This window comes from Amphiprion ocellaris, chromosome 10, assembly GCF_022539595.1.
Source record: "Amphiprion ocellaris isolate individual 3 ecotype Okinawa chromosome 10, ASM2253959v1, whole genome shotgun sequence".
Lineage (NCBI taxonomy): Eukaryota > Metazoa > Chordata > Actinopteri > Pomacentridae > Amphiprion > Amphiprion ocellaris.
In genome coordinates this window covers 35,649,644-35,666,018 of record NC_072775.1, presented here as the reverse complement: position 1 = coordinate 35,666,018, position 16,375 = coordinate 35,649,644, and the positions used below count along the sequence as shown (strand labels likewise).

The window sequence follows — 16,375 nt, the reverse complement described above, 5'->3', positions numbered from 1 at the left end:
TTATAAAAGTAAAAAAAAAAAAGTTCACATTATCATAGGTTCATAGGTTTGGCTTTTCTTGTTTTTTTTAGGGTTGATATATAGATAGATGCATATTTTTGTAACTTAATTGTTGTCATTATATTGTGTTATTACATGTAACAAAACTAACAGTAAATAAATGAATAAATGACCATTTTTACAGCATAAATACCTTTTATCAAATGATAAATATTCAGATTAAAGCTATAAAATGTGTTTTTACTGGTGATTTCATTTACTTTGCTTTTCTATGACACAGATCTGAACACATCAGTTCATCAGTGGGTTCTTATTTAACAGAACAGTCAGACTTTAATAAAACTCAACCTGTTTCTGTCAGGATTTGGTTTGAAAAACGTTCTGCAGCTTCCCAGCTGATTCCACCAATCAGAACACTCCGTCTCCTGGTGATGCCACGGAGTTAACAGCCTCCTAAAGCCGGCAGCAGCAGAGATCCAGGACCAGTCCTCCTCACAGCAGATCCAGGACCAGTCCTCCTCACAGCAGATCCAGGACTAGTCCTCCTCACAGCAGAGATCCAGGACCAGTCCTCCTCACAGCAGCAGAGATCCAGGACCAGTCCTCCTCACAGCAGCAGATCCAGGACCAGTCCTCCTCACAGCAGATCCAGGACCAGTCCTCCTCACAGCAGATCCAGGACTAGTCCTCCTCACAGCAGATCCAGGACCAGTCCTCCTGACAGCAGATCCAGGACTAGTCCTCCTCACAGCAGATCCAGGACTAGTCCTCCTCACAGCAGATCCAGGACCAGTCCTCCTCACAGCAGATCCAGGACTAGTCCTCCTCACAGCAGCAGATCCAGGACCAGTCCTCCTCACAGCAGCAGATCCAGGACCAGTCCTCCTCACAGCAGATCCAGGACCAGTCCTCCTCACAGCAGCAGATCCAGGACCAGTCCTCCTCACAGCAGATCCAGGACCAGTCCTCCTCACAGCAGATCCAGGACCAGTCCTCCTCACAGCAGCAGATCCAGGACCAGTCCTCCTCACAGCAGAGATCCAGGACTAGTCCTCCTCACAGCAGAGATCCAGGACTAGTCCTCCTCACAGCAGATCCAGGACCAGTCCTCCTCACAGCAGCAGAGATCCAGGACCAGTCCTCCTCACAGCAGCAGATCCAGGACCAGTCCTCCTCACAGCAGCAGATCCAGGACCAGTCCTCCTCACAGCAGCAGAGATCCAGGACCAGTCCTCCTCACAGCAGCAGATCCAGGACCAGTCCTCCTCACAGCAGCAGATCCAGGACCAGTCCTCCTCACAGCAGCAGATCCAGGACCAGTCCTCCTCACAGCAGATCCAGGACCAGTCCTCCTCACAGCAGCAGATCCAGGACCAGTCCTCCTCACAGCAGATCCAGGACCAGTCCTCCTCACAGCAGCAGATCCAGGACTAGTCCTCCTCACAGCAGATCCAGGACCAGTCCTCCTCACAGCAGCAGATCCAGGACCAGTCCTCCTCACAGCAGCAGATCCAGGACTAGTCCTCCTCACAGCAGATCCAGGACTAGTCCTCCTCACAGCAGATCCAGGACCAGTCCTCCTCACAGCAGCAGATCCAGGACCAGTCCTCCTCACAGCAGCAGATCCAGGACCAGTCCTCCTCACAGCAGCAGATCCAGGAGGAGGATGGAGCGTTTGGAGCTGGAGGGAAGGTCCAGGAGGAAGAGGAGGAGGAGGAGGAGGAGCAGAGGTCAGTGGATTCATTATTACTGATAGAAAATCAATCAGATAAAATCACTGAAAATTAGAATAAAACTGAAAAAATAGAGTTATTGGATGAGTTTAACCAACTGAATGAAGTTTATTCAAATCATGTTAACCAGTAAATTTAATCGATTTCAATCATTTTAATCCTCTAGAGGAGAATCGCTGCAACTTTATCTGAAGTAAATTAAAATCTTTAGACTCAGGATGAAACCAGACTGTGACTCCTGGATGGATGGAAAACTGATATTTTTAGTTGCTTCATGTCTCATTTTTCCATTTTTTTCATTTTTTTCGTTTTCTGCTCATCTTTGTCATTTGTTTGTCTCTTTTCTATCATTTTTCATCAGTTTTGTGTTGTTCTGTTTGTCTTTGCAGTTTTTGTAGATCATTTTTTCCTTTTGCGTCTCTTTTTCTGTTCTGTGTCTCGATTTTCTTGTTTTTCTTAGTTTTTTCTGGCATTTTGTGCCTCCTTTCTATTGTGTTGTGTGATTTTGTCTCTTTTTTTCTTGTTTTGTGTCTAAATTTAGATGTTTTGTTTCTCGTTTTCTTGTTTGATGTCTCGTTTTTGTCGTTGAGCTTTGGGGACAGTTTTGTCTCTTTGTGACATGGAACTAGGATACATCCCATAATACTGATGATCACTAGGATACATCCCATAATACTAATGATCACAGCCGGTTGTCGTTTTTGGTCTCATTCAAGTTGTTTCGTGTCTTTTTCAGTTTTGTCTCCTTTCTGTTGGTTTGAGTCTCATTTATGTCATCAGGCAAAAACTGAAAAACCTCAAATGGACACATCCAGCTGTTTGTCCAGACGTCTAGATGTTACTGGGCTACAAAGATGTTTCTCCATGCTGAATGGATCTTCAACAACTTGTTAACTTTGTCGTCTTATGTGTCTTTGGGATGGTTTTGTCTCTTTGTGGTTGTTTTTGTCTTGTTTTTGTTGTTTTTTGTGACATTTCAGGTCTTTTTGGGACAGTTTCATCTCCTTTCTTCTGCTTTGCATCTTGTTTTTGTCATTTTGTTTCTCACTTTTGTCATTCTTTGTCTCATCTTTGTCATTTATGGAATTTTTTGTCTTGTTTTTGTCGTTTGTCCATTTTATTGTCGATTTGTAACTTTTTTGTCTAATTTTTTGTCCCATTTTTGTTTTGTTTTGCATTGTTTGTCTCATTTTTGTCGTTTTCTGTCTTGTTTTTGTAATATTTTGTCTTGTTTTTGTTGTTTTTGCCTTTTTTGTCTGACATTTGTCGTTTTGATCATAAAGTAAAATCCTATATGGCTGAGTTCCAGATGACTAAATGTTGTGTTCCACGCTGTCATCTGGAACACTGTCAGAAAGAAAACTACAGTCTGTTCAGCAGAGCTGGTATTCTGGTTTGTTTGAACATGAAAATGAAAACAGCTACAGTTGACATGAAAATACACATCTGACCAATCATGTGTAACTCATTATGTCTAAATTTGTAACTGTGAATAAGCTGAAAATGTAATTTGTTGTTGGTACAACACAGTTGGCAAAAACAACAGGGTTTCCCAGAATGCACAGCAGGGTCCTGCAGCTCAGCTATGATCCTGTAGCTCCGACCCATAAACAGGAAGTACATGTAACGGTTCTAAAGCAGCTCCTTCCCACTTTCCTGTCCATCAATAAAACCAGACAAAGGCCAAAAAAATTACTTAAAAAATGATCGTGGGGTTGATTAGGTTTTGGTAGTTCTGTGAATCACAACATTCAGCTAATAAACAAGTTTATATTGGCCAAATGAAGAATTAAAAGTAGTGACTATTCACAGAATAGGACAAAGAACTAGCAAGTCATTGAGACAATTCCAAAATTTTACTGTAAAATGTTGCCTTGAAATTTTGAGTTTTCTCAACTCTTCTTTTTTTTATAGTGAAGTTGTAATGTGGAAATGATGAACTGAGGCTGAATGCTGCTGAAACTGAATTTATTTTTTAAAATAAATATCAGGTTGTTCATGTTGTTCTGTAAAAAGATAATTCCTTAAATGTGAACATTTTTTTCACCGAAACAAAGGAACCGTTAGGAGTTGTGGTTATTTCTAGGTTATTATGCTATGATTTTACTGGAGCTCAAACTGGACTGAATGTTGAACCTGGACTAGAATATGTTTGACGCTCCTGGTTTAAGTTAATCCACGGTGAATATATTTACTTTCACTCATATACTTACTAAATTATGGCTTAATGCTAAAAGCAAGTGATTTATTTTTGCAGAAATACTTTCCATGATACATTTTACATCCTTTTAAATAGTAAAATGTAATTTTTCTGATGCTCTGGTTGAGGCTCGGGATGCAGTTAAAGTGTTTAAACCTTAAACTATTGCGTGTTTTCCTGCATGTTTTCCTGCATGAATGCATTGTCTCCTTGTGATACCAGCTCCTCTAATCATAATTACAGTCATCTGAGCAACAGGTCAGCCTTTTAGGATTAATCTGCCATTGTTCTGCACATGTTAATCCTCTAAACGCTGCAGATTACTGCTGCAGCTTTATTCAAAGTGCACTAAGCTCGTTCCACTCTCATTAATAACCCACTGGCCCTTTTTTTGTTGTGAAAGTGTGTCTTGGTTGGAGAATAAATGCCTCCAGTCCCCTCAGATCCTGGTATTTTAGGGCCGATGCACTCAGCTGAAGCTTTAACACCAGCTGCCAGTTCAGAAACAGAAGGTGGCATCTTTCTCTCAAATGGCAGAGGTTGAGTTTACATCAACGCCCAGCGGGAGGAAAACTCCCAGGAAGTCGACAGCGTTCCAGTTTCTCCCAACAAACCGCCACTCAAAGCAGCAGAGGACAGAAAACTGACTTCACACCACGTTTAACTGACAGAATTTAGACTAAAACCTGATGTGTGATGGAGGAAGCAGAAAGAGTGAAAATGTCGGAATGTTCCCGAGAAACACGAGCAATAAATAAAATATAGATGTTATAGTGAAATATTCTACAGCTGCAGACGGACAAAGACGAGGAAAACTGGGATCAGAATATTTAGGTTTTTACACAATCTGCTCCAAAAGTTTCTTTTTAGAGAATGTTTCAACCAGACATGAAGAATAAAGTAAATTTAATAAAATATTAGAGTTTTAGTCCTGGATTTTGGTGAATTCTTATGACAACATGAAATACTATTTAGTCTCATTTTCAGTGTGAAAGTTTTATTTTCACTCAAAAAAACCCCGGAAAAAGTCGACGTTAGTTTATTTACTGAAACCTTCAGATGAATCATAACAGAATAAATCAAATCACTGTAATCATATGGGATCATTTAGATCAAATGTTAAAGTTATAAACATTATTTTAACAATTATTTTCTTTTTTAAAGTTTTTTTTTGGCCTTTTTGTTGGCTTTATTGGATAGGCACAGTGAGAGAGAGACAGGAAACAGGGGAGAAGAGTCAGGGGAAGACATGCAGCAAAGGGCCACGAGCGGGAACTGAACCCGGGCCTCTGCGTCAGGGACCAGCTCTGTACATGGGTCACCCGCTTAACGCATTGAGCTATACGGGCGCCCTATTTTAACGATTATTTTCATAGTTTTTAATGATTTTTTTTTACTGTGTAGATTAGTGGAAATGTAGGAGAAAAAAATCTTCAATCAAGACGAAAATGAGAGGATTTAGTTGAAATATTTAAAGTTTTAAACTCTATTTTAATGAGATGACAGTTTATATTAATTAATTTCATGTGTAATTTAAATTATAATTAAAATGTTCAATAACTAGTATATAAATATTAAACTACTACTAATAAATATTGTCAAATACAAAAAAAATCTATAAATTAAATCCGTGAATCAATATAATTAAGCTGTAATTTAATTCAAATTTAATTTAAACGTATTTATGTTATTAAACATTAATAAATATTAAATAATTGAACTGCCATATATATATATATATATATATATATATATATATATATATATATATATATATATATATATCACAACATAATTACGCTGTAATTTAATTCAATTTACTTTAAATGTATTTATGTTGTGTTTCATTGATTACAATTTATTTAAGAAATGTTTGATTCAAGTTCAATTTTGAAAATTTGACTGGAAAATTACTGAGAAAATATTAAAATGAAAATGTGTGAATTTATAGTTTTTTATTGTTGAATTATTTGTGAGACATTTATTTATTTATTTATTTATTTTATTAATTTTTATTTTAAATATACAGAAAATGCTTTTTACTGGATTTTTACTACACTTTTTAAATTCAAATAGTTTCATTTTTTACAGTGTGGCTTAATGGAAATCCTTGTGTGCTCAGGAGAAAAAAATTTTTAAATCAAGATAAAAATTAGTTGGTTTCATTAAAAGCTTTAAGTTGTAAATATTAATTTTGAAAATGTGTCATTTTGTAGTTTTTTTATTGTTGAATTATTTGTGAGAATTTTCTGCAATTTTATTGAAACTTTTGCTACCAGATATTTCAGCTTTTTTATTTTTTTAATTAACATACAGTAAATGTTTTTAAAATAGTTTTAAAATACTTTTGAAAACAATTTATTTGTATTTTTTTAAATTTATTTTATTATTTTTGACATATAATTAATTTTCAGAAGTTTTTCAGGATTCTTTTACAGTGTAGTTTAGTGGAAATACATCTGTGTGCTCAGTCAAGATGAAAACCATCATTTCAGCTTCAGTCAGGAACCTGGAAAACGTTTATTCTACATAAAGCTCCATAGCTCACAGTGATTTGTTCTGTTAGGATTCATCTGAAGGTTTAAGCAAGTAAACGTCCATTTTTTATATTTTTCTGAAAAAAATAAAGCTTTCAGTCTGAACTGATAATGAAATTAGTGCTAATCTGCATCCAGATGACTTTATTTATATATTTCTGTTTGTTTATTGTTGACTTGATGAAGTTGTCCAGAGCTTTTTAAAATCTCCTTCTGTTGGCTTTTTGCTCAGATGAACAAACTGTTATCTGTTGGCTGCAGAAATGATTTGATTGAGCAGCTTTCAGGATTAAGTTCCTCCAGCAGCTGCTCGTCATGCGTTTGCTCATGTCTGGATGTATTTTAGCTCAGCAGCAGTCGGACCGAGTGTTTCCTGTCGGAGATCAATCTTCTGATGGATCCAGACCTCAGCAGGACGTTTAAATTAATTGTTCTCTGAGGTTTAATCTGCTCAGGTCACATTTTCTGCTCACTTTGGACAAACGATCAGTTGAAGCTTCAGTCTTTGAGCTGAACGATTCTTCAGGCGAGTTCAGGTTCACCTGAAAGTTTACATCAGGGGTGTGAAACATGCGGCCCGTGGGACAAAAGCAGTCCTCCAGAGGGTCTAAAAGTGGTCCTAAAGAGGGTCCAATCCGGTCCTCCAGAGGGTCCGATCCGGTCTTCAAAGTGTAAAAATTACAGAGAAGACATTAACTGCAGATTGTAAATTAGTAAAACTAGAAATTTAAAATCATTTCTAGACCATGACAAGTTGTTTGGATCAGAAAGTAAAATACTAGATTGTTCTTTTGTGTCTCATTTTTGTAATATTTTAATATCTTGTTTTTCTTGTTTTTTTATCTCACTTTTGTCATTTGTATTTCCTTTTTATGTCACTTGTGTTTTTTGTCTATTTTTTGTTGTTTTGTAACTTTTTTCTAGTTTTTTGTCTCTTTTTTGTTTTGTTTCGTGTCCTTTGTGTTAAATTGCTGATTTAGGTTAAATTATAGTCTGCTACTTGAACAAATAAGGACAATGGTGTATATTAAGGTCTATAAATGGTAATCTGTTATCTAAATTACAGGTATTAACTACAACCAGAGAAAAAAGTATTAATTTGTATGTTGAATGTAAAAAAACAAGAAAAATCAAACTGTAAATAATGTCCACATCTAAGATGTTCACTTTTATATGCATTAATTATATTTTATGTATATGAAAGTTTAATTATGCTTTAATTAAATCTTTCAAAGTTAAAAGAACAAGAAACTGTTTAAACTTCAGCAAAAAGCTTGTTTTTCTGTAACTATGTGACCCACTAATTGTTTCCTGAAGTTCCTTTAATTTATCTCTGATGGTTTCACTCTTTTATAACTCATCATATCATTTTAAACTAATTAATCAGGTGAAGTTGAAGCACTTCCTGTTCAGTTTGATGAAAACACAACAACAGGACAGTCAGAGATAAATGAAAAGCTCATCTGTTAAAGTGGCAGCAGAGACATTGGAAGGTGAACTGAGTTATTATCTCCTCTCCATATGTCTCATCACTAATAACCACTGATTTGAAAGCTTTGTAGCCAGAGAGCGATTTGACGAGAGGATGAACTAAATTTAGAGCTTCATAGAGGAGATAATGTGTGGTGAAATCACAAAGACGCTGCAGACGAAGCAATAAGAAACTCACAGTTTGAGTTTCTGCTGATGGAGAAATGAGAAAATCTGGAGAGGGAATTGCACAAAAACAGTCAAATCCAGAGAAAGCAACAGAAACTATCTCTGAAAACCTATTTTTATCTGATTTACATCACTGAAACTCAATGAAAAAGAACAAAATACAGTTCCATTCCTATGGCGACGATATGTTTAGCCGTATGTCGTCGTTTCCCTGCTGGATGTCTACGTGGTGTACTGTAAACCAGTGGTTCTCAACTGGTCTGGGCCTGGGACCCACCATAAAACTGAAATGACAAGTCGTGACCCAAACAATATTTCTCCAAAAATCAACAATTTATTGATTGAGCGTTCGAAGACAAAACTTTTAAACCTGAACTCAAGTACTTCACAACAACTCAAAATCAAGCAGCAATACTAATTCAAGTACTGAGGACTTTGAAACAAGTAGAACAATAGCCTCAAGTAGTTCTCAGGATATATAAAAGTGCATTTTTTTTCTACAAAAAAAGTGCAATTCAACAAAACCAGTAGCTTCTCATAATACTGCACAAGTCTGCAACATTGCTGTTGTAGCTGGAGAAACTATGTATAGAAATATGTGCAAAAGAGTCCAAAACATGAAAACTGATGAAGTGCATTCAACAAATTATTAAAGTGAAGAAATGCTTAATGTTCTGATCAATCTCAAAATGTAAACACAATAAAACATTTTTCAAAGGGCTTAACTATATTTGAAAGCCAATATTTGGGGAAAAAAATAGTGTGCAATATTGAAAGAAAAGTGTGTTTTTAAGCACTTACAAATAAACAAAAGTCACAAGTCACAATAAAAGTACTGCAGAACTACATGAAGTTCTAATGGCTTAGCTGAGGATGCTTTTTGGCCTTTACAAGAGTCTCAAAATCTGGCTGTATGCATGATAAAGCAACTCTGAGGTCATGCTCAATGTTCAGTTTATTTCGGTATTTTGTTTTCAGCTGAACAAGAGCTGAGAAGCCACATTCACAGAGGTATGTGGTGCTGAATGGTAGGAGGATTTTTACAGCTCGACTAGCAATGGAGGGATACTCTCTCATCACATCGTTGCACCAGAACTGGGAAAGGCTTACCTCTGTGAATTTCTTTCTGAGAGTGCGGTCACATGACAGCTCCACCAGCTGACATTCATCGCTGCTAGGCAACGTGATGCTTTCCATGTTTATTCCAAACGGGTCGCGCACCCAGTCGTCCTCGGGTTGTTTATCGGGAAAGTAGTCGCTAAACCGCTCGAAAAGTTTATTCAGATGCGTGCTTTTGGACTCCTTTGTCTTCGATGTAGGAAAATCCATATTTAATGTACTCGCTGTCGTACTTGCGTTTAGCCATGCTGCTGTTGCTATGAAAACATGCAGTTTCTTCTACAGTAATACGAGTGTCCTCACCGGTCGCTGCTGACACGACGACCCCCTGCGGGTGCGGAGGGGAACTACAATGACTCGCCACTAAATTGGATTATCTTTATTTTTCTCTCTTTTTAGAAAAAGGCTCGCGACCCACCAAAAACGGCCCCGCGACCCATTTGCTTTAGCGGCAGCAGCCACAGTTTTTACAGTGTTCTAGATGAAAAGCTGCGAATACTCATCGTCTTGGAGCTGCTTCCATTCAGTTTGCTTCTCTAATCACCATCTTCCTGTGTTTGTGGGTGTTAGCGTGGGGTGGAGACGTGTGTTTCTGCACACGCCTGTGAAAAGGTGTGAACATTTGAACATGAAGCCGCCGTCAGCAGTTTCTTCTAAAGCCTCCCACACAGCAGCAGATTTCCTCAGCCATCAGATAGAACAGAGAGCTGGAAGTTTTACTGCTTCATCCTGAAACCTTTAAGTTTTAATCTTCTGGTGACGGGAAGGAATCAGGTCACATGTTAGCTGCTAAACATCAGCAGGATGGTTTAAAAAGACTCACAGTCCTCAGTAGACGGGTCCTATCTGAAATTAAAATTTACCCTCTTACACTACATTTACCCTCTAACACTACATTTACCCTCTAACACTACATTTACCCTCTAACACTACATTTACCCTCTAACACTACATTTACCCTCTAGTACTACATTTATCTTCTAGTACTACATTTACCCTCTAACACTACATTTACCCTCTAACACTACATTTACCCTCTAACACTACATTTACCCTCTAATACTACATTTATCCTCTAACAGTACATTTACCCTCTAATACTACATTTACCCTCTAGTACTACATTTACCCTCTAATACTACATTTATCCTCTAGTACTACATTTATCTTCTAGTACTACATTTACCCTCTAACACTACATTTACCCTCTAACACTACATTTACCCTCTAACACTACATTTACCCTCTAATACTACATTTATCCTCTAACAGTACATTTACCCTCTAATACTACATTTACCCCCTAGTACTACATTTACCCTCTAACACTACATTTATCCTCTAGTACTACATTTATCTTCTAGTACTACATTTACCCTCTAACACTACATTTACCCTCTAACACTACATTTACCCTCTAACACTACATTTACCCTCTAATACTACATTTATCCTCTAACAGTACATTTACCCTCTAATACTACATTTACCCTCTAGTACTACATTTACCCTCTAATACTACATTTATCCTCTAGTACTACATTTATCTTCTAGTACTACATTTACCCTCTAACACTACATTTACCCTCTAACACTACATTTACCCTCTAACACTACATTTACCCTCTAATACTACATTTATCCTCTAACAGTACATTTACCCTCTAATACTACATTTACCCTCTAGTACTACATTTACCCTCTAACACTACATTTACCCTCTAACACTACATTTACCCTCTAATACTACATTTATCCTCTAACAGTACATTTACCCTCTAATACTACATTTACCCTCTAATACTACATTTACCCTGTAATACTGCATTTACCCTCTAACACTACATTTACCCTCTAACACTACATTTACCCTCTAACACTACATTTACCCTCTAATACTACATTTATCCTCTAACAGTACATTTACCCTCTAATACTACATTTACCCTCTAACACTACATTTACCCTCTAACACTACATTTACCCTCTAACACTACATTTACCCTCTAATACTACATTTATCCTCTAACAGTACATTTACCCTCTAACACTACATTTACCCTCTAATACTACATTTACCCTCTAATACTACATTTATCCTCTAGTACTACATTTATCTTCTAGTACTACATTTACCCTCTAACACTACATTTACCCTCTTACACTACATTTATCCTCTAGTACTACATTTACCCTCTAGTACTACATTTATACAGGGCTCTATTTGAGCTTTTCCACCTACAAAACATTATGGAACCAGAATTGGAAAAAATGGAGGCAGAAATTTTTTTCTTATTTCTTTTTCTTCTTTTTTATAATTTTAATGTACTTGAACGGTGTATTTAGTTCTGAGACTAAACTTTAAGTTCCACAGCATCAGCTACATTTATGTCAGGATAACGAGGACTTTGTCTGACGAATTGTGAGAGGAGATCAGATAAAATGAGAGAATAATAATCCAAACATTCCACTGACTGAGCCGGTCGATGGAGAAACTAATCCAGAAAGTTTCCGTATTTCTTCGCCCTTGAGGAAAGACGGTCCACGTTACGAGTAAATGAAACCACTTGCCATTAATTCTGCTCAGCAAACAAGATTATCCACAGCTGTCAGACGCTTCCCCTGACATGCCTAATTTCATTATTCTATTAAATAAGGTTCATTAACAAGGCTGGCTGGAGAAACTTTAAAACACACGAAGCCCAGGGAGATTCCTGCTCTCATTTACATCCTCAACTCCAGTCCTCTGGCTCCAAACGACAACTTAAATCAGGTTTTTGTGCTCCATGTGATGAATTTACGACAGAGGATGAAATACGTAGAAAGAAACCACAATCCATCATCCCTGCGTAGGTTCAAGTCCTACTAGCAGCGATGTACAGATGAGTCTGGTCACTGCTTATTTCTGCAGATCTGAAGGTGATTATATGAAGGGTTAGAAGCAGAGTGGTCTGACACACTTTCTGTAGCTTCTGAGAAAAATGGCTTCAAAGTTTAGTGTTTTCCAGAATGGTCTAACATTCCAATGTAACGCTGTATTTGGCCACTCTGACACTAGAATCTAGACCAGAAAATATTACAGAAATGATATAAAACTCATTTGGATTGGTGGTGGGTTAGACCACTCTGCTTCTAACCTCATAATACTGTCTTTAAATACCAAAAATAAGACTTAAACACCAAAAATAAGACTTAAAGTCACCTGGCTCAGTATGTTTCATTTCAAACACCATTTTTTTCCTGTTTCACATAGAAACTAAAGTTCTGTGGAATATTTTGGCAGAATTTTGAGAATTTTTCTATTTTCACACTCTTCTAATCCCTTTAATGGTTTAATATCTCCAGACATAAAACATAAAAATCAGATGACGATGCGCAGAGAATAGTTCCCAGCAGAAACTCCAGCAGCAATTCTTTCTTTTTTTTCCATTTCAAACTCTGAATAATGGTGTAATTTCAGTGGATTTTTATTTCAAAAGGTAATGTTGTTTTTGTTTTATAGAGACTTCTGTTTATATTTAGAATATCAGATATTGTTTATAAGAACTAATTTAATGTGATCTCTGTATTTTTTTTAAAGCTTTTTGCTGCTTGTTTTCTTTATAAAATTGAATTTTTAATAATTTCATTCTGAAATATTTCAGAATGTGTCTGAAGGCAGCTATTGTACTGAAACACACATTTATCTCTAATTATGGCCTTCAAAGTGAATAATGAGCATCTTTAAACTGCACATTACTTTAATGTTAATCCAGGATATTTAGAGGACCATAAATGCTGGTGCAGCTCGTATTTCTGTGTTTATGTTAGGATCTAACTGGGACTAAACGGGGTCAGTTCAGGGTTCAGCTGTTGTCTATAAACACGTTTGGCCTAAAAAATAAATAAGATAAAGTCTGAACATAAACAGAGGCAGTCTGGGTGTTTAAGCCGAATTTAAAGAACCAAACGGAGCAGACGGTTCCTCAAGTTAAAACTTTCTTTGTGTAAAAGTGGACGTCAGATCATTGCAGCGTTTTTACAAAGTTGTTTATGTAAACGTATACGTCTGCAGACACAAAGATGCACAAATGAGTCTTTATTGTTGAGATGCAGGACTTTAACCTCCCAAATAAACCAACTACTAAAGAAATCTGTGAGAAGAAGACCTGAGGTGTGGTCAGCTGGTCCAAATGGAAACATCCACCTGCCAACATATCCGACCTTTAAAACACAATCTTGATGTTACTCTTCACATCTTCTGACATAATTCTGATGTTTCATCAGGTAGCAGCAGTTTGGAGGTCAAAGAGAATCAGGATGAAGACGTCCTACGGAAGTTTCATCCATCAGCTTTTTGCACATCGTTCCCCAGACGTGCACCGAGATGCCTGAAGAGGAAGCTGGTGGACGGAAAGGACCGGCTGCTCTACCGAAGCCACCCGGCCGGTAAGAGGTTCTCCTGGGCCGTGACGCAGAAGAACGCTCTGGTGCAGCTGAACGAGCTGCGACCAGGTCTACGCTACGAGATCACGTCCAGGACCGGCCCGCTGCACGCCCCGCTGTTCTCTGTAGGAGTGGAGGTCAACGGGGTCCACTTCGAGGGCCGAGGACCAACCAAGAAGCAGGCCAAGCTGAGGGCCGCGGAGCTGGCTCTCCAGTCCTTCATCCAGTTCCCCAACGCCTCCCAGGCTCAGGCCTCCATGGGCAGCTTCACCAGCACAGACAAACTGGACTTTACAGGACACAAACTGGATTTTACAGGAGATAAACTGGACTTTACAGCAGACAAACTGGACTTTACAGGAGACAAACTGGACTTTACAGGAGACAAACTGGACTTTACAGGAGACAAACTGGATTTTACAGGACATAAACTAGATTTTACAGCAGGCAAACTGGACTTTACAGCAGACAAACTGGACTTTACAGGAGACAAACTGGACTTTACAGCAGACAAACTGGACTTTACAGGAGACAAACTGGATTTTACAGGACATAAACTGGATTTTACAGCAGACAAACTGGACTTTACAGGAGACAAACTGGACTTTACAACAGACAAACTGGATTTTACAGGAGACAAACTGGATTTTACAGGAGACAAACTGGATTTTACAGCAGACAAACTGGATTTTACAGCAAATAAACTGGACTTTACAGCAGATAAACTGGACTTTACAGCAGATAAACTGGACTTCACAGCAGACAAACTGGACTTTACAGCAGACAAACTGGACTTTACAGCAGACAAACTGGACTTCACAGCAGACAAACTGGACTTTACAGCAGATAAACTGGACTTTACAGCAGATAAACTGGACTTTACAGCAGACAAACTGGACTTTACAGCAGACAAACTGGACTTTACAGCAGACAAACTGGACTTTACAAGAGACAAACTGGGCTTTACAGCAGACAAACTGGACTTTACAGCAGATAAACTGGATTTTACAGCAGATAAACTGGATTTCACAGCAGATAAACTGGATTTTGAGCCATCGCTGTTGGAAAACTGTGACCTCCTGCAGTGCAGCACAGCCAGACAACAGGTCTTCTCCAGCATTTACAGCCACACACGACTCGTCCGACTCACGCTGGACTTGTTTTCCTCAGCGACTCCTAAAAGACGAGCCGTCAGCGCCTCACTTTTCCATCAGCTGAGTCCGGTGGCGCTGCTCGGCCAGCTGCGACCGGGACTCAGGTACATGTGTCTGACGGAGAGGCTCCACGGTCGGCCGGTGAGGAGCTTCGTGATGGTGCTGAGGCTGGAGGGGAGGGTGTTTGAAGGCTGCAGTCACAGTAAGAGGCTGGCCAAGGCTCAGGCAGCAGCAGCAGCCCTGCAGGATCTCTACAGCATCAGTCTGGGACCAGAGAGGAAGCTAGCGGGACCCCAGGCCAGCAGGACCAAAAACCAGCTACCTCAGGTGAGTCGGTCTGGATTCTGTCCAACACGATTCTGCAGTCCACAGATCAGGAAAGATATTGTAAAGCTGGATGTATTTGAAATATCAAGTTTCATTCAGGAAACAGAGAATGTATAAAAAGTGTTCATGTCCACTGGATGTTTCATCCTTCTGTTGCTTTTATACATGAAATCATGGTTAATATAATTATTTGAAAAAAACTCTTTGATATCAAAGTAAAGTAAATGATTGCTTAAATATTCACTCCCTACAGGTCAGTATTTAGTCAATGCACTTCTGGCTGCAATCATTTTTTGTCTCATCAGACCAAAGAACTTTCTTCCAGTTGACCTTGGAGTCTCCTAGATGCTTTTGGGTGAATTCCAGGTGAAAATTAAGATGAGCTTTTATCATCCATAAAGCTCTGACTGGTGAAGCACAGACAACAGTTGGTGTAGAAGAGTCTCTCCCATCTGAGACATGAAGCTTTTAACTCCTTCAGAGGAGTCATGGGAGTCTTGGTGGCCTCCCTCTCTAGTCTTCTTCTTGCCAAGTCTTTCAGTTTGTGAGGACGTCCTGCTCTAGTCAGATTTGAACAAGCTGCCATACTTCTTCCTTTTTTTAATGATGGATTTAACGCAACTCTGGGATGTCCAGTGAGTTGGAAATCTTTCTGTAGCCATCTCCTCACTTGTACCTATCAATGATCTTTTCTCTGAGTTTCTTGGAGTGTTCTTTTGTCTTCATGTTGCAGTTGTAGCAGGAATACTGATGAACCAGAGACTGGACCTTCCAGATACAGGTGTTTTTATATTACAACACGATACACATCAACTGTATGCCAAGCCACCATGAATTAGTAAATCATTCGCAAAAAGATACAAAGATAATAATCACAATAATATTCAAATTGATCACAGAAAAATGAGCACAAAGCATTTCAAAAATATTATAAAGCAAAAATGATCATGACAAAGGCAACGTGACCACAAACAGGATCAAACCGAAGACAAAACGATGTAAAAACTATTATGAAGCAAAGCAAAACAATCATGACAAGATGCAACATCACCACAAAGACAAAGACATGGACCTGAAGTGCTGCAGCTCCTAACAGAAACATCTTCTCTGCTCCATTTATGCTGCACCATGATGAAGATGATGATTAAACTCCTGATGAAGGCTGCAGGTCTGAATGAGCAGCATTTAGATTCTCCAACACATGAATGAGAAACAGCTCTG

The 16,375-nt window shown here is 38.4% G+C and overlaps 1 protein-coding gene across 1 annotated transcript in view; it reads left to right on the top strand.

Annotated features, from left to right (window-relative positions):
• Window positions 1-1,299: 1,299 nt before the first annotated feature.
• LOC111563106 (double-stranded RNA-specific editase B2-like) overlaps window positions 1,300-16,375 on the top strand; it is a 30,586-nt gene continuing 15,510 nt past the window's right edge. The window contains exons 1-2 of the mRNA XM_035944341.2: window positions 1,300-1,730; window positions 13,515-15,154. Of these exons, the coding sequence (XP_035800234.2) occupies window positions 1,667-1,730; window positions 13,515-15,154 (1,704 nt within the window). The 5' untranslated portion in view covers window positions 1,300-1,666. The remainder of the gene's footprint in view (window positions 1,731-13,514; window positions 15,155-16,375) is intronic.